At 46.4% G+C, this 19082-nt stretch overlaps 1 protein-coding gene across 5 annotated transcripts in view; it reads left to right on the top strand.

The window, feature by feature from the left end:
- sybu (syntabulin (syntaxin-interacting)) overlaps positions 1-19082 on the top strand; it is a 109450-nt gene that overhangs the window by 64953 nt on the left and 25415 nt on the right. For all 5 annotated transcript variants that reach the window (XM_085993285.1, XM_085993287.1, XM_085993284.1 and 2 more), the window contains one exon: positions 4802-4999. In XM_085993285.1, the coding sequence (XP_085849411.1) occupies positions 4802-4999 (198 nt within the window). The remainder of the gene's footprint in view (positions 1-4801; positions 5000-19082) is intronic.

Genomic DNA, 19082 nt, shown 5'->3' with positions numbered 1-19082 from the left:
ACCACCCTTTCAGGCAGTGCATTCCAGTTCCTAACCACTCGCTGCATAAAAAAGTTTTTCCTCATGTCGCCTTTGGTTCTTCTGCCAATCACCTTAAATCTGTATCCTCTGGTTCTTGACCCTTCCGCCAATGGGAACAGTTTCTCTCTATCTACTCTGTCTAAATTCCTCATGATTTTGAACAGATGATGCTGCCTTCATCCATGGATAGTGTGGCCAGCGCCATGGACCGTCAAAACACTCCAATCACATGGGTCCATGCACGCCTTCAACACCACCGTGCAGACTCTGGATGCCAACATGTCTGCCACCTTAAATAGGTTAACAAATACCTTAGCCTTGGCCTTACTGAGCCGCCCTGATGTGCACCAAAGTGCTCTTCAGCACAGTGGTCACAGTGAAGTGCAGCTGGACCATGAGAGGGATGATGGCAAAAGGGGACATTGAAGTGGGGACTCCACTCAAAGCACTTCCACCCATTGCTCCGCCCCCCTCAGTCAGTAGCCCGACATGCTACCTCATCTCCCGATGGCCGAGTCTGTCCCTGAACAGTTGTAGGTGGAGCAGTCTTTGGCAGGGCCCTCATGGGCTCCAACACCTCAGGACGTCGGCCAAAAGAATCACAGTAGTCAGGGCAGGGATCTGAGCAGCCTGCCTCTACCTCTACCACATAGGAGCAACAGAAAAAGGAAGAGTTTGGCTTTGTAGTTGCACTAGGGTATGCACATGGGTCTCTGAGAAAATGTTTTGATAAGCTTCTGTTCTTTACTTACATCACATAAATGTTATTTTTTTCACCACTTTCCCATCTTGTCCATTCTTGGTTGCTGGGTGGTAAGTGGTTTTCTAAGTTCGATGATGAATGTGAGGACATGAATTGACGGGGACCAATGGGTGGATGTGCAAGGGGTGGTTGCTTACTTGCAGGACTGCTTTGTGTCAGTGGCATTGGTGGGTGCGGAGATGGGGTAACAAGAAGAGTGGTATTTGCATTTCCTTGTGACATTGGTCCACTGGTGCAACCTGAGTGAATCTTGCATTAATAAGGGCATCCCTGGCATTCTGGGCAGCAATGTGAGCAGCTGGAGGTGCATTCCCCTCATCACCCACCCTTTTCTCTTCTTCCTCCCCCCTTTCTGAATCGTCCGAGGATGATCTGAGCTCTTCGCCTTGTTCCTCCCGCAGTTCCAAGCCTTGCTGTTGCGCAATGTTGTGCAGAGCACAGCAAACCATAACCATTCTGGAGACCATGGCTGGTGCATACTGAAAGGCACCTCCAGATCTGTCGAGGTACCTGAAGCACATCTTCATCATACCAGAAGTCTGTTCAATCACACATCTGGTGGTGATATGGCATTCATTGTATTCATTGTAGCGCTGTTGGGTGTCAATGGTGGGGTTTCTGACAGGTTTCATGTGGCAAGTTTGCAGTAGGTATCCCTTGTCGCCTAGCAGTCACCCCTTAAGTCTCCTTCCAAGTCCGAAGAGATCAGGGAGCTTGGACTGCTGCAGGAAGAAAGCATCATGGCAGCTGCCCGGGAATCTTGCATACACCTGCATAAACATCTCTTTGTGGTTGCACAATGGTGGAGTGGAAGCCCTTGCGGTTGATGAATACTCCTGGTTGATCTGGGGGTGCCCGGTTTGCCACGTGTGTGCAGTTGATGATGTGGGAAGCCAGCCAGAGCCGCAAAGCTGAGCGCCCGCTCATTCTGTCTGGCATCATTGGTGGCAAAGTTGACATAGGTGCCAGCCCTGACAAACAAGCATTTGTCGCCAGTCTTATGCATTTGTATGCAGCCAACTGGGAGATCCTGGATATGTCTGCAGCAGAGCCCTGGAAAGATACAGATGCAAAAAAGTTGAGGGCAGTGGTGACCTTCACAGCCACTGGTAATGTGTGGCTGCCAGGTCCAGCAGGCAGCAAGTCTTCTTCTAGGAGGCTGCAGATGTCTGCCACCACCTGACATGACCTCCTGAGCTTCCTGAGATACTGGTGTTCAGATATGTCAAGGAAACTCAGCCTCTGCCTGTAGACCCTGTTTTGTGGGTATTGCCTCCTGTGAGCTGCACCTCTCTGCTGCCCCCCTCTCTGCTGCTCCCCGCTTTGCTGCTGCCCTCTCTGCCGCTGCCCTCTCTCCTATGGAGCTACAGATCTGTGACAGCAGGCTGCTGTGAGTGCTGTTGCTGGTCATCTTGGTCCTCATCTGAGGTCCAATCTAAGGCAGCATCCATCCTGATGTGATAGAGCAAACTTCCAAAGTGTAGAACGTAAACTCTCAGCATAAGTACTGTGAACAAACCCTTCCCCACTAGCAGGTAAGAAAAGTACTGAGTATTTATTGGCATATTTCCCTGAGATTGATTCAGCCCCCTCAATTGCCACTGTGTACTCGCCTTGCTTTCACTGGCGAATTCCGGGAAGCCTGGGAAACCCGTGGATCTGATGTTAAAGTCAAAAGTGTGTGTTAATATCACTCTAATTGAGCGATTATCATATGGTCATTGGCAACCCGCCTCTCCCAAGGGGGTTGCGCACACACAGCCTAACATGTTCGAGGTACATGCAGAAGTCGGCAAGTTGGAGCCAGCTTCCCGATGTGATGACATTTTTCCCAGTTTTAACCTCCCACCCGCACCCAAACCCATGTGCTCTTTCAGCTTAAAATTCAGCCCAAAGGGTGTGCACCTGAAATAATACACTCTCCTTTTCCCTTTATAGATGTTGATGGATCTGCTATGCATTTTCAGCTTTCTGTGTTTATCTCTGTTTCTACGTTAAATGGCTTCTCAGGATAACCGATATTTTATGAACGTGGATCTGTTTTGAAAATATCCAAGAGAGTTTTTTTAACAGAGCATGCCTTTTAAATTCTGATTATTCTAATTTATCTTTAAAGGTAGAACTTCCCATTTAAAGCAATCCTAACATGTATCACTGGGTACTGCTGTTTTACAAACCTATCTCCTTGTTATCCTGTAAAATACATCAATTCAGCAATCCAGTAACTGCATGGAGACATATTGCACCCTGTCTTTTGTCAACAGAGTATGGCCACCTTGTTTTAAATTTCATGAACTATTTGCTTTTTGGACTATACAAAGATGTTATTGCACTAATTATGATTCCATGGGAAAATCTGTTGTGTTGCATTATATTGCAAGGGGGTTGGGGTACAAGAGTAAGGAAGTCTTACTACAGTTGTGCAGGGCTTCGGTGAGACGACACCTGGAGTACTGTGCACAGTTATGGTCTCCTTATCAAAGGAAGGATATACTTGCCTTAGAGGCGGTGCAACAAAGGTTCACTAGATTGATTCCTGGGATGAGAGAGTTGTCCCATGATGAGAGATTGAGTAGATTGGGCCTATACTTCCTGGAGTTTAGAAGAATGAGAGGTGATCTCATTGAAATATATAGGCCCGTATTTTCCGATCCCTACTGGTGTGTACGTGGTGTGTACACACCCGTAGGGACATTGCAAATGCCGGTTTCAGGCATGCGAAGCGCATGTGCTGAAAACCGGCATTTCCGATCTGTCAAGAATCCTTTTGACAGATCGAACGCCTGCCCTGGAGAAGGGCCTCTGTGGGTGGAGAGTTTCACTTTCTGCAAAACCTCCGCCCGCTGAAATCCCTTAAAAATCTTACGCCTTGTAAAAGCAAGCGTAAAGCCTGCTTTTACCAGCATAAGAGTTTAAAAACTTTAAAAAAAAAAAAAAAATTTCACTCATTTATAATTTAAAAAATACTTTTTAAAAAAGGTAAGTTTATTTTTAGCCCTGTAAAAAACTTTAATTTTTTTTTCAAAAAATTTAAATTTTTGTTTAAAATATTTAATTTAATGTAATTTTAACTAATTTTAAAAATGTGATTTAAAAAAAAAAATTATTTAATGTTTTGTGTTTTATGAGTGATCTCCATTCATACTTTTGACAGGTCTAAGCTGAGAGACTTGTCAAAAGTATGAAGGGAGATTCCCTTCTGTCATTGGTTCCCCATGGCCCACGCGATCCCAGGGACGCTTGCGAACTGCCTGCACCCTGGGATACCTGGGCCCTGCGCATTTCATAGAGCAGAGGCCCAGGAGCGGAAATGTCCGGACCTCAGGTAAGGGCGCAGATTTTTTCCAGATCAGAGGCCTCTGCACGCAGGAAGCATCCGATCAGAAAATACGGGCTACTTTATTCTGAGGGTGATTGACAGTATAGATGCTTAGAGATTATTTCCCCTGGCTATAGCGTCTAGAACTAGGGGGCATAGTCTCAGTATAAGGGGTTGGCCTTTTAAGACTGAGATGAGGAGGAATTTCTTCACTCAGAGGCTTGTGAATCTTTGGAATTCTCTACCCCAAAGGGCTGTGGATTCTCAGTCATTGAGTATGTTCAAGGCTGAGATCGATAGATTTTTGAACTCTAGGGGAATCAAGAGATAGGACTATCGGGCAGGAATGTGGAGTTGAGGTTGAAGATCAACCATGATCTTATTAAATGACAGCAGGTGCGAAGAACCATATGGCCTACTCCTGCTCCTAATCCTTCCGTTCTGTATTGTGTTGTGCTTTTTGTTTTGTTTTGTTGTAAAATCTGCCCTCGGTAGCTCTCGCAGATTGTCTTTTAATAAATATACATGTATTTATGTGTGTTCTTGTTCAGTAAAGCAATATAAATTTTCTATAAATTGCACATATTTCCAGCATTGGAAAGATTACTGATTGAGCGTGTATATTTTGTGGCTACATGGCTTGCATTTGATCCGGGCTATAATAAGTTCTTTAAAAATGTTTCTTCTCAAATTGTCAGCCGCGGCATTCATGGAAGAAGTAGTACTTCTAGTGGCCACAAGCAGTCGGTGAGCCCAACTGTTACTCGGGAGAAAGATCCAGTGTCAGCAGTGTACAGAAATACAGCCAACATTCGTGATATCTATGGAGCTTCATCTCGCAGCAGCAGCAGTAACTCTGGTTCGTACAAAGGCAGTGACAGCAGTCCGACTATCAGGTATAGCAAAGAAAGCTGGTAGGAATTGACTTGTCTTTTGATGATCTCATGAAAGGTCATCGACCTGAAACATTAACTCTGTTTCTCTCTCCACAGATGCTGCCTGACCTGCTGAGTATTTCCAGCATTTTCTGTTTTTATTTCAGATTTCCAGCATCTGTAGTATTTTGCTTTTGTCTATGGGAACTTTGCTCTCAGCGGGGAACAACCGTTGCTAGCCGTTCATTACATTTGCACTTGCCCATAGACTTTCTATGGGGTTTTGCACTGCAACTTACTGTAAATTAGAGAGCCAAAAAGTGCAGCGCCCTCTGCAGAGCATCTGGGACCTGTGTGAACAGGGCAAATAACTGTCTCTTTAACCAATCAGGTTGAAGAATCATTAATGAGCAACGCAGAGTCTGAACCAGGAGGTGTCAGTTAGAATATTGAATTCAATGTCAAATCATAGAATCATAGAATGGTTACAGCACAGAAGGAGGCCATTCAGCCCGTCAAGCCCGTGCCGGCTCTCTGCCAGAGCACTTCAGCTAGTCCCACTCCCCCGCCCTTTCCCCGTAGCCCTGCAAATTTTATTCTTTCAGGTACTTATCCAACTCCCTTTTGAAAGCCACAATTGAATCTGCCTCCACCACACAATCAGATACAAAAGCGAAATAAAGGGAAAGAAAGATTGGATTAAGAGAGAGAAGGAAAAGAGACAGAAAGAAAAAGTTATTAAAAATGCCTTATTTACAATTTTTTCTACTTTAAGATCTCCAACAATAATTAAAATCTGATGGAATAAGATTCCACACTTTGTAACATTAATTTTCAGTGACAGAGAGGTTGTTTGGGAGTAATTAAGACTTACCACGCCGTTAAAAGGGTACTTATACTGGAATGGACATGCCCTAACTTTTTCTGACGCGTTTAGTTCATAGATATCAGGTAAGTACAGCTGTTCCATGTATTTGAATGGTGAGTCAGACGGTGAGATACTATTATAGCGCAGCTTTTGGATGAGCAGGGCATCTCGGACAGCAGCTTCCCAATTTCTGCGTTTAACTGTGCATGTGCGGTCGCCAGAAGTTGCTGTTCGATTTCCATGTAAGTAACGGTGAGCACTGTTAGCCTGCAAAATCCAGCCCATCATTCCTGGCTACCAGGTATTCAGGAAAGATATGGAAGGAAAAAAAGGATATGGGGTGGCAGTATTGGTCAAAGATACTGTTACAGCACTGGATAGGGATGATGTACTTGAGATTTCAAAGAATCTATTTTGTTAGAAATAAGGAACAATAGAGAAGTTACTATACTGTTGGGTGTATACTATAGGCCACCAAATAGTGGGAAGGGGATAGAGGAGCAAATTTTCAGACAAATTACAGAAAAATGCAGTGATAATGGGGGACTTCAATTATCTTAACATAGACTGGGAAAATAACAGTGTTAAGGGCAAAGAGGTGGAGGAATTCCTGAAATGTGTACAAGAGATTTATTGATTAGTAAGTTTCCAGCCCAACGAGGAAGGAAGCAGTGCTGGATCTGGTTATGGGGAATGAAGTGGGATGAGTGGGTCATGTTTCAGTGGGGGAGCATTTGGGAATCATTAGGTTTAGAGTAGTTATAGAAAAGGACAAGGAACAATCAAATGTGAAAATACTCAACTGGAGGAGGGCTGATTTCAGTGAGGTGAAAGGGGATCTGGCCCAGGTGATGTGGAATCAAGGATTGGCATTTAAAACAATAAATGAGCAATGAAGGGAGGCCTTCAAAGAGGAGATAGTTTGAGTACAGACTAGACACATTCAGACGAGGGGGAAAGGAAGGACATTTAAAGCTAGAGCTCTCTGGATGACTAAAGATATAGGCCTAGAAATTCAGTTGTTAGCGCCAGCCGCTAGCGCCTTAGGAGGAGGAGAAGTGGGGCGCTAAGCGGCTAGCGCCTGGGCGCGGCACGATCTGCGCCTCCCGCGAACTTCACTCAAGATTTAGCGGCGGCGCTAAACCGCAGCGCCCGCTCAGCTGCGCGCGCAGATCGTGACGTTATTTCATGGTGCAACGCCCTTGGTGCGCTCCGAACCGGAACTTCAGTGGCGCCGCCTTTCTTTGGGCCTGGCGCCCCCAGCGACTGGTAGAGGGGAATGGTTCCCAGTCGCTGCAGGGCGCGGGGGGCGCTATTTAAAGGGGACTCCTCCTGCATTATAAGTGGCAGCCATTTTATGCCAATCCTTCTGTGTGAGAGACAAAGGCAGAGAGCTTTCTGCTTTGACTCAGCGCTCGCACAGGTACTTCTGTCTTCGGGCCAGAGCTTTGCACTTGGATTTCACTTTCAGTGCCATAGCCTTGAGTCGCCACATACAATGGGGGCTGCAATGGGTGGAAACGTTGGCTTTCTGCATTGCATTCAAAGGGATCAGAGACACCGTGAGAGAGTGCCAGTCATGGCCAGACGGAGAAGGGCCAACAGGCGTCGGCACAGGAGGCCTTACCTACCCAGGGTATACCGCCAGCAGTTCTCATATCTGAACATGTCTGAGGAGCAGTGTGTTCGGAGGCTGCGATTCAGAAGGGAGGTGGTCACTGAGATCTGCCACCTGCTTCGCACAGATCTGCAGCCACAGCTGAGGAGCAGGACGTTTCTGTTTTTTTATATAATGCAATTGCCTGACACTTTAATAAATGGCACCATTCTTCAGCCATAAATGTATTTCAAACTTCCACAATCTGCAAACACAACAATTCACAGGCATATGCAATTTGTTCAATTGACTCCAGACAAATAGTACAATCTCACAGTTAGGAACCAAATTCACACATTATTTCCTTTGGAGTTGGGATCAGTACATAATACAAAATATACAATTAACAAGCTTTTTGTAAACACTTAATCTTAATCTGGATTTCCAATAACAGTTTAATTGCTGTGAACAATAATGTACCAAGTATTGTTACACATACTACACGTCAATCAATGTGTTCTAGTGTGTGAAACTGAATAAAACATTTAAATTACTTCTCACGGATAGCGTAATTATTTTCTATGCTAAAGTAAACAGTTATTAAAATATTTTCCAATGCCGTTATCCTTTTGATCAAAAAAAATGAATCTGCCATCACTCATGATTAGTTCCAATTCAGTTTTATTGACCTCCGAAAAGTCAAATTTGCAGAATTTCCAAAACATCTTTTCTTTGGGGTGACGATTCGTATCCTCGGGCACTGGAGGGAGGCCTCCCCATACGTGAAGCCGGTCTCCCTAGAATACTGGGTTGAATTGGATCCCAGTCATCCTGGCCAGCTCCCCTCGTGGGCATCTGCCTCCCGCAGACCCCTCCCTTCCCAAACCTGGGCTAGGGGTGCTCCCTTCCCCGAGCATCCAAAGACACGATGGTCCTCCGCACCTTTCGAAGCTCTGAAAAAGACCTAAAAAAACACCTAGCCAGGTCCCCTGGCTCGGGGGAATGTAATCGGGCCCCGCGACCTCGGCTCACATAGACAACACTCTGGAACGGTTCCATACTTAAAACTTATACTTTAATACTTAAAACTACCGATTGCAATATAAAATTAAAATTAACACACTCTAACTTACTTGTACACGTTATTAAACTTAAACAAAGCTATATACAAGCCTTATCTCTGTTGGACTGTTGCAGGATACTGCCTGCAGCGAAGCTGGACTGATCCCGACTTCAGGTCCCTCGCAGCTTATGGCTGCTGGTTGGGGACCTCTGTCTTTTGGCTTCTCCCTGACTCGGGAGGCCGCCCTTTTCCACTGGAAAGCTGGTGACCATATTTTCCTGGGCTGGGGTAACCGAAGCGACCTCCTAGGGAGTGTCGCTGGTGGGGCTACCCTGGCGAGCGGACCCTTAGCTCGGGTCACAGTCCTTGCTGGCTGGGGACCTTCTCCCTCGGGTCCCTCCCTTCCCAAACCTGGGCTGGGGAAGGGCAATCCCTCGCCACCGGTTGCTGGTGGCTGAGAGTCTTCCCCTTCAGGTTTAAAACCTGGTTCAGGCTCCTCCCCGGAGTCCCATAAGAGAGGGGGAGTGTCCTGAACAGTGGGCGGAATGGCTCCTCCCCTAACACAAGCCACAGCGCCTGCCTGTGCAGCCTGTGAGCTTGTACCCGCTGCGGGCTGAGGATTTCTAACCTCAGACCTTGTCCAGACTGGCTGCTCTTTTTGGGTTTAAACAACTTACTTTGTTTAATATAACTAGTAGCCTGCCAGTAATCCTGTTCTAATTTCTTTCTCCTTACCAGGGCGGCCTTAAAGGTGGGATCTTGGGCTTGGACCTGCTTTTGGTCCAGGGCCAAAACTATCCCCTGTGTGCCTCCCTTGTCCCGGATTGCTGCTACCGGGCCTGCTCTACAGGGGTCCCAGAACTCTCCTTCCCTGTCCCCCTGCTTAAACAACTTACACTGGTCACGAGCCATTTTAAAAACCCTTAGCTGACCCTCTAAACTGCCAGCCCTCGCTGTTAACCTAGCGTTCTCTTCCCTTAAAGCCTGCTCAACTAACTTAGCCTCCGCAACCTGGCACCGCAGGTATTCCTCCATTTTACAGGAGGTCTCTTCCTGTGCGTGTCTTTCTGAGGGACACAGGTCGACAGGCTGCGCTGGCTCTAGTAAGAGAGGGGGAATCGCTCGGGCCAAGTGCTGGGGAACTTCTCCTTTCACGCACGCGACTGCGCCTGCGTGTGCAGTCTGTGTGAGCGTACCCGCTGCAGGCTGAGGATTTCTAACCTCAGGTACAATCCCAGCTGCCCATTTCCCTGCCTCCGGCTTAAACAATTTACATTGTTTAATATAACTAGCAGCCTGCCAGTAACCCTGTTCTAAATTCTTTCTCCTTACCAGGGCGGCCTTAAAGGCGGAATCTTGGGCTTGGACCTGCTTTTGGTCCGGGGCCAAAGCTATCCCCTGTGTGCCTCCCTTGTCCCGGATTGCTGCTACCGGGACTGCTCTACAGGGGTCCCAGAACTCTCCTTCCCTGTCCCCCTGCTTGGCCACCTCGTCGGTCTTTTGGTTACCCTCCCACGTGGTATGGACGGATCCCAAACCTATGGCCAAAGGTTTTGACCTTTCCCCAGCCTGCTCGTTCCCTGTGGGTCCCATTAAGCTAAATGGGACCTTGTTAGACCGGGGTGAATTGGTCAGGTCTTCCGAATGGACCACCGTGCTGGAAGCTCCAGTGTCCACCGAATATCTCCCCTGCACCGTCTTCACCCCCATCTTAACATAGGGCCTGCTCCCCTCAGCATTTTCGCGGGGACACAGGTCGACAGGCTGCGCTGGCTCTAGTCATTGCTGGGAGTGGGATGGGGCAGACGGGGTCAACTCACCGGTGGTGGCTGCTACTCTCCCCTGGCCAGTCAGAAGAGACCGCATTGCCTCCAATAGTGACTCGACCGAGGCGGGGGGAATTCCTGTCTCTACCTTTTGGACTGGGGCTGTGGGATTCCTTCCCTTGTTATCTTTCCAGGGATGCTTACAGTCTTTTCTCCAGTGACCGTCTTTCCTGCACCCATAACAATTTAACTTAGCCTGGGAGGGACGGTTCCCCTCCTGGTGCCACTCTTTCTTATTCTGGCCCCCAGGTTTAACCTCATGGACTTTTCCCTTGGGTTGGTGCATCTCGGTACCCCTCATGTTTCTAAATGCTACTGTGAGCCGGCGGATCACCACTTCTTCAGTGGTCTGGGGGTTTCGGGGGTCAAACCAAGCCATGGCCTGGACTTGGATCTGGGGTAGGCTGTTTGTCATAAGACAACGGAGCCAGTGAGTCAATTGGGCTGGGTTCAGTAATGCCCGTGCTGGCATTCCCAGGCATGCGCTCCAGTAGACTGTCCACAGCCTGTCTGCGAACTCCTGCGGGGACTCCCCTAGAAGCTGTACCGTTCTTTCTACCCGGGCGAACGGACTACCATCATTGCGTCCCATGGCCTCCAATATCCCGTTCCTCAAATCCTTGTATTCTTTCTGCCCCCTTTTGCATTCGCCAGATAGGGTCTGGAGGAGATCACCTCCCAGGGAAAACAGCAGCATTTTAGCTTGCTCTGCGTCATCGCAGTCATTAACACAAGCTGCTTGCTCTATCTCCCTGAAGTGCAGAGAGGGAGCTCCCTTTTTAGTGAGCTTGGGGATGTGGCTCACCATGGCCCTGAGTTGTTGGGTGCCATACGGCACCACAAACTAATTCTGGATGGCCCCTGGGTCATCATTATCAACGGGCGGACCGTACCTCCGTTGTCGGAGGGGGTACACTGGTCCTGGTTCTGGCCTATCTAGCGGGGCCTGCTGTGCTTCCTCTACCACCTCATCCTCCACCCCCCCTTGCTGCCAAAGCTCCTGAAAGCTTGGAGCTGTGGGTGGTGGTCGTGGGACCTCTGATTCCCTAACCAACTTTGTTCTGGGTGCTGCCTGTGGGACGGTTCTATTTGGGTTGCCGGTAAAGTCCGACTGGCCTATCTTCGGGCTGATAAGACATATCATCCCCTTTGCCCTCTTTAAAGCCATATTCAAGCTTTCTATCTCTTCCCTACAGGGGCCATGATCTGCTTCCTCAAACCCTTGGTCGCAGGCCAGCTTATATGCTGCCTTTACCTCCCTAACCTTTTCCTCCTGCTCTCTTACTTCTTGTATGAGGCGGGCGTTCTCCTCCCGCACCCTCATCTCATTACTCTTGGCCTCTGTAACTAGGCACTTCAGGTACTCTAACTCATGCCTCGTGTGGCTTTTGTCCTCACTAAACTGGTCCACCAGGCGCTCTATCTTGGCCTGGTATTCTTCAATCTCCATTTCCTTATCCCAACTCTCTGCTTTAACTTCCCTAAGCTTGCGGGTACCTACCACAAACAGATCAGTGGTGTGATAAAAAGGAAACCAATAACTGCTGCTCTCTCCAGACCCAGACCACCATCTGCTACATCACATACTGTCGCCGATGGTCCTGCCGTGGTCGCCATTTTGTAGGGGTTTTTTTTTGGTAGTTTGGGGTATTTTTGCCTGGTCAGTCAGCCGTGTGTCTGAGCTGTTCCAGCCCCGTGCGGTTCGAATCGCTTCCCCTTTGGTTCTGACCACCGGACTTATTTCAGTAGCGATGTAGACAAGACGAGACCAGTGGTTGGGTGCAAAGAAAACCAATGTTTATTGAAATAAAGAATAAAATTGCTATACAGTGAGAATAATTATGAATACAGCACACTTTTACTTAACAGGGAGGAGAAATGGACACATCGAGGGAAAATTGACTAAAATTACAATTTAACAAAATTCCCCTTAATTCCCACCCCTTATACCTATCTAGGTTGCCTTGTAATGGGCCAGAAAGTTTATGCTCACCAGTAAACGCCTGCTTCGTGCCCCTGCGGTCTGCCTTGGATTTTTCACCACCCGAAGTAGAGATACCCCAGTAATTCAAAAGTAACTGCTGGTATTCCACTTCTTTGGGCGGGCTGTGATGGTCCTCTTGAAGGCAGGGCACCGGAGGTGAGGCAGTAGAGAGAGAGAATGGCTTCCTGAGGGGCTATCTTTATACCCCATTGGGAGCCCTTATCTTCGCACCCAAATCTGGACGTATCTGAGTTACACAAAAAGGGACCAATTTGTCCCCATTGACTGTAATGGGTTTGAATTCGTTTCCCATTAATTTAACTGGTCTGTGAATGGAGCTGACCAGTTTGAAACGTCCCACTGATTTCTCAAGTGCTGGGCAAACAAACCTTAAGTGTTCGGTAAACAGTACTCAAGTGTTCGTGTAAACGATCCTTTGTCCTGCGGTCACCGCCCAACTGCAATTGATTGACAGCTTCAAGTGCTTAAGCCCTTGAGTCAACACTGCTGAGGGCTTGTAAACAAACAATCCTTTGTTCCATGTTGAAAACTCCCTAAACCGCAGTTGATTGACAGCTTCAAGTACTTCAACATATTCACACAGGCTGGTATTTTTTCAATCCTTTGTCAGCCATTGATGGGAGATATTCAGACAGGCTGTTTTTCTCTTCTGCCACGAGGCCGGCTACAGCCATTTTTTTTTTATGTCCTGGGTTTTTAAAGTACATTACAACCAGGTTTTCTTTAATCAAATAATCTTCGGGGGCTGCCGAAATTTTGCGAAACTTACAGGTTATACTGAATTTCTAGGCCATAGAGATTAAAATGAAACAGAAAAAGGAGGCTTATGATAAATGTCAGGCTCATAATACGTGAAGAACCAAGCTGAATACAGAAAATACAAAGGACAACTAAGAGGGGATAAGAGAGTGTATATGAGAATAGATTAGCAGGTAACATAAAGGGGAAGCCAAAAGTCTTCTAGAAACATATAAATAGCAAAAAAAGGTAGTCAAAGGAAGGGTGGGGTCGATTAGGGACAAAAAGGAGGTCTTCTTGTAGATGCAGAGTGCACGGCTGATAAACTAAATGAGTACTCTGCAACTGTCTTCACTAAAGAAGAGGATGTTGCCAATGTCACAGTAAGGGAGGAGGTAGTAGAGAAACTGGATAGGATAAAAATAGATAACGAGGAGGTACTTAAAAGGTTGGCAGTACTCAAAATAGAAAAGTGATGCATCCTAAGTTGCTGATGGAAGGGTGGAGATAGTGGAGGCTCTGGCCACAATCTTCCACTCCTCCTTAGATATGGGAGCGATTCCACAGGGCTAGAGAATTGCAAATGATACAGCACTGTTCAAAAATGGAGAGAGGGATAAACCTGGCAACTACAGGCCAATCAGCCTAATGTCGCTGGTGGGGAAACTTTTAGAGATAATAATCCGAGACAAAATTAATTGTCACTTCGAAAAGTATGAGTTAATAAACTGATTTGTTAAAGGCAAATCGTGTTTGAGTAACTTGATGAAGTAACGAAGAAAGTTGATGAAGGTAGTGCGGTTGTTATTAAGAATATGGACTTTCAGAAGGCATTTGATAAAGTACTACATAATATAATTGTTATCAAAATTGAAGCCCTAGAGATTAAAAGGGCAGTGGCAGCATGGATATGAAATTGACTAAGAGACAGCAAACAGAGAGTAGTGGTGAACGGTTGTTTTTCAGACTAGAGGGAGGTGTACAGTGGTGTCCCCCAGGGTTCAGTGTTAGGACCACTGCTTTTTTTCATATATATTAATGGCCTGGACTTGGTTACACAGGGCATAAGTTCAAAGTTTGCAGATGACATGAAACTCAGAAATATGGCGGGTGAAATTGGGTGCCTTTGCACCTATCATTAGCGTCCCCAGGAGGTGCTGATGGGGCGCAAATGGCTTTGCGACCGGGTGCGGCGCTGGCATCGACTACTGCCATATTTGGCGGGTGTTTTGCAGTGGCGCTACGGTGTTGCGCCTTGATCTCCTTTGCCCGGAGATCGTGGCATCATCGCAGTGCGCATCGCCCCAGTAGCACCCCGGACCCAAAATTGACTTCCAACCCCTGCAGCAGTGCTGGTCGAAAACACTGACAGCTGCAGGGGGCATGCATCGGGCGGCCAGCCGCTTCAGGGGCGATGATTAAAGGCGAAGTGGCCGAGGTAAGTGGGAAAAAAAACTTACCTTTCCTGTTCTAGTTTTTTTCGTGGGTTCCTGCCCGCGATCGATCAGCCTGACGCTCTGCTTGAGTGCCAGGCTGATCGCGCAGGATCGCGGCTGCCTTGGTGGTCCAGGTAGGTACTTTTTAAATTGCAGAGCCTGCAGCGATGGCCCTTCCCTTTAAGGGAGGGAAGGAGCCTTTGAACGCGGCAGCGCTGCACGGCCCAGTGTGCAGTGCTGCTGAAGTCTCCACCCTGCTCTCCGATGTTAGCGCCCTAAGAAGGAAGTGAAGCGCTTGGTTTAACACTCCACTTCCCTCTTGGGGCGCTAAAAGTCAATTTTGTGGTCGCCGACGCTAATTAGTGCCAGGCACTAAAGTTAGCGCCCAAGTGATGTTAGCGCCCCAAAATGTTCGATACCAAATTTTTCCCCCATTGTAAATAGTGAGGAGGATAGTAACAGACTTTAGGAGGACATAGACAGACTAGTGAAATTGGCAGACACATGGCAGATACAATTTAATGCAGAGAAGTGTGAAGTGATACATTTTGATAGGAAGAATGAGGAGAGGAAATATAAACTAAATAGTACTATTTTAAATGGGGTTAAGGAACAGGGAGACCTGGAGGTGTATGTACGCAAATCACTGAAGGTGGCAGGGCAAGTTGAAAAGGATGGTAAAAAAGCATACAGGATCCTTGACTTTATATGCTGGCAATGTGCTGGATTTTGTGAATGGAGACGTGCTGGAGGCGGGACTGCTGCTTGCCAGCTCTCAGTCCCGCCTCCATCAGCCTCTGGCCAACCAGTGGGATTTTCCCCTGATTGACCTTGTTAAGCCCGCCTTGCGGGCTCAGCAGGCCAATTAAGGGGAAGTCACTGACAGAGCATGTCAACGTCTGACATGCCATCTGTCAAGACTTCTTGAAAGAAGAAATGTCAGCATTTGACAGCTCTGTGAAGCTGTCAAACACTGACATTCTGTGTAGTTTGATGAGTCCTTGTGTTCAGGACTCATCAAACATTTCAACCTTGTAGAAATCAGATGACTGTTGGTTCGGAGGATCCAACAGCCAGTCTGTGAAATCTACAATGAAGATGTCGGGACTCCGGAACCACCGTGGCTGAAGGCTGTAGGCAGAAACAAAGGTAAGTGAACATTCACCTCACATACTTACCACTCCACACTTGCACCCATCACTCACCTCTACATTGCACTTTCAGACCCCTCCGACCCCCGCAGACTTCCTACTCGACTCCTCCACCCTGGCGGGGTTCTCCAAGGTATGGAAGCCTTCACTTGAAAAGGTAAAATGGGACTAATCCTTTTTTTCTACAGGCAGTTAAAAGGATTTAATCCCTTTCCCGCCTTGAGGAGATGGGACCCGGGGCAGGACGGCTTCCCCGGGTAAAAGGGCACGGAGGCAGGATGTGGGCGGGTTTGCCAGCCGCCCCACATTCTGCAACTTTATCGGCAGTCACATCTCCATACCTGCCTCCTCGGGGCTGGCAAAATCCAGCCCATAGAGTACAAAAGCAAGGATGTTATGCTAAACCTTTATAAATCACTGGTTAGGCCCCAGCTGGAGTATTGCGTCCAAATCTGGGCACCACACTTTAGGAAGGATGTGAAGGCCCTGGAGAGGGTGCAGATGAGATTTACTAAAATGGTACCAGGGATGCGGGACCTCAGTTTCAGAGAGATTGGAGAAGCTGGGTTTGTTCTCCTTAGAGCAGAGAAGGTTAAAGGGAGATTTAATAGAGGTGTTCAAAATCATGAATGGTTTTGATAGAGCAAATAAGGAGAAACTGTTTCCAGTGGCTGATGGGTCAGTAACCAGAGAACACATTTAAGGTAATTGGCAAAAGAACCAGAGGCAAGATGAGGAGTGAGTTGTTATGATCTGAAATGCACTGCCTGAAAGGGTGATGGAAGCAGATTCAGTAATAACTTGCAAAAGGAAATTGGTTAAATAAGAGCAGGGGAGTGGGATTAATTGGTAGCTCTTCCAAAGAGCCGGCACTGGCATGATGGGCCGAATGGCCTCCTGTGCTGTATCATTCTATGATTCTATGTGACATATGTAGTCGCAGCTCTTTCTGTCATTGTAGCTGACCAATAATGACTTCAAATGCTAAGGCACCGAACATTTGAGAGGGAAATACTCGAGGAGATGGTCTTCAAATTCTTTACATTGTAAAATCTAAAATTAAATGAGCTAATTGTCTAAATTTTAGGTTGTAAATGAATTACAAGGAGTTTGTATCTGAGTGAAAGATTACTACTTAAGTAATGGCATAGTAAAACGCTTGATATATGAACATCTTGGAGATCATAATTTTTTTCCCTTCATTTTAAGCATCCTCCATATACAGTAGGAGTGACGTCTAACTTGATTGGCTTAGGAATACCGCATGCTGAGCACGTACATTAAATGTGATGTTGCAGATTGGTGGTATTGCAAGCTTTCTCCTGTTCTCGTGTTGTAATAAACCCCTAGGTTTATGACTGTTCATTTATCTACAGTTACAGTTGTGTTCTGTACTCCTTGCTTTGGACTTCTCATTGAAGGACTGGACAAAGCTTCCCATTTCTCCTCAGGTGTAAGCTAGGTCAGATGACATTTGTAGCCATACAGGTTTCTTCTATTTCTATTCATCCAGTCTGGGGGTTTTTCACTTTCTCCTGGGAATCCTAGTGTGAGACCAACCGTGAACACCATAAATGCCAACAAAACAGAGCTGTCGCTATTTGTACACACGTCTGAATAAAATCAGAAACTAAAGCACATTGTTTAGGTAGTGTGCCCAGAGGACTGTCTAGTAGCTATAAAGCCAAAAGATGCTTACTTCTAAATCAATAGTGTCATTGAAAGTTTCTCAGATTCAACTTCTGCAGGCAAAACTATCAGAACGAGATGCTGCCCTTTGGCCTTTCCTCATTGCTTAGGATTTTTACCAAGTGTTTGGCCCATAGTTCCAGAATTTTTCATGATATATGACCTCCATGTTTACCTGTATCTCGACAATTGGCTTGCCAATAAACCCTTTCTCTGAAATAGGCACGCACAGCTGTCCAGCAGACGCTCCATAGAGTTGAGCAGCAGAGGCAGCTCAGAGAAGCCCTAGTTACAAGCCACACCAAACCAAGGGTGTGAATTTCCATGGGTGTTCTCCCAATTGTCCACCACAACTTCGAAGGAGGAGCCACGAAACCCCAGAAAAATGGTGTAAATACTGTTCACCCCAAGACAGAGAGCTTCCATGGCTCTTCCACTGAAGTTACGGTGAATGAGCGGGGAAACTCCCATGAAAATGCATCCTAGTGTTTTTAGGAGTATCATTCTGAACTATACTGGGCTGGTCAGCAAGCAGGTAGGTCCAGGGGAGGACCGATCATGGAGGGGGCCAAGCCCGAGGTGGCAATGCCCTACTGTATTATTTTGGAACCTGGAAAAGCATTCCTTTTGCTTGTGTTTTTCAGGTCAGTATTGGTGTAGATCTTAGGGTTTATATGAGACCATGTACTGCACTGCCTATCTGCAATGTCATGATAACATATATGTGCATGCTAGGCATAGGGTTTCCCCCAGAACTAATCAAACTAGGCTTTGCTGCTTTGATTTGTGGAGGATAAAGATCATTTGAAGATTGAAGAAGACCCTACAGCCTAAGCTGTCTGTCTTTAGATTGCTAATATTCAGAAATTTTATTTTGCTGTTTTTATAAATGTGATTTAAAATTAAAATGATGGTCACGTCAACAGAATGAACAAGAGATGCAAATAGAGAATAGTCGTAATAGCAATGCAAGTTGTGAATTAGAATGGTGGTGATGTGATAGCCAAAATATTATCATTAGATCACTTCCTAAATAGTGACTATTATATAAAAATTAATAGGAAATCATAGCATCATACAGAAGGAGGCCATTCGGCCCATAGTGCCTGTGCCGCTCTTTGAAAGAGCTCTCCAAATAGTCCCACTCCCCTGCTCTTTCCTCATAGCCTTGAAATGGGCTTGAATTTTTTTGTATTCTAACATAAGTACATGTTTTTTAAATTGTAATACCTCTGACATTTGATGTCAGCATGCTTATCATTAAATGGTCAAGCTGAAATTCCTTACTGGTTTAAGGGACACAAATGGAAAACCTGCGATTGAGGAAGAAATAGTTTTATATAACACCTCAAATAGACTTCATGTTTGACCTCAAATCATATCTAGAGAAAAAATTCTCAAACAGTAGTAAATAGTGTTTGTAAGGAAGGATTGGGTTGTATAGTGGACTAGATACTGATCTTTCACCTCTGGAATCTAAATTAGCCCAGACTAATGAGATGACATTTGCTTCTCTTTGTTTGCTGAAAGAGCCTCATGTGAAATGAGTTTACGCAGTCGCGATCCAGTTCCTTATGGACAAGGTCCCAGAGCACAAAACTGCCCATAATTGGCATTATTTGACAATCTCAATTAGATGGCTAGTGTGGGAATTAGACGACGCATATTGGTGAGGATGCTTTTCCAGGGATGGTGCTGAGATACATCATTGAGCATCTAACTGTGCCATGC

Source organism: Somniosus microcephalus, chromosome 7 (genome assembly GCF_052327205.1).
Source record: "Somniosus microcephalus isolate GS21.2 chromosome 7, FLI_Smic_1.0, whole genome shotgun sequence".
Lineage (NCBI taxonomy): Eukaryota > Metazoa > Chordata > Chondrichthyes > Squaliformes > Somniosidae > Somniosus > Somniosus microcephalus.
Note: the sequence above shows the minus strand (reverse complement) of the source record. Positions and strands in the feature narration are given on the sequence as shown.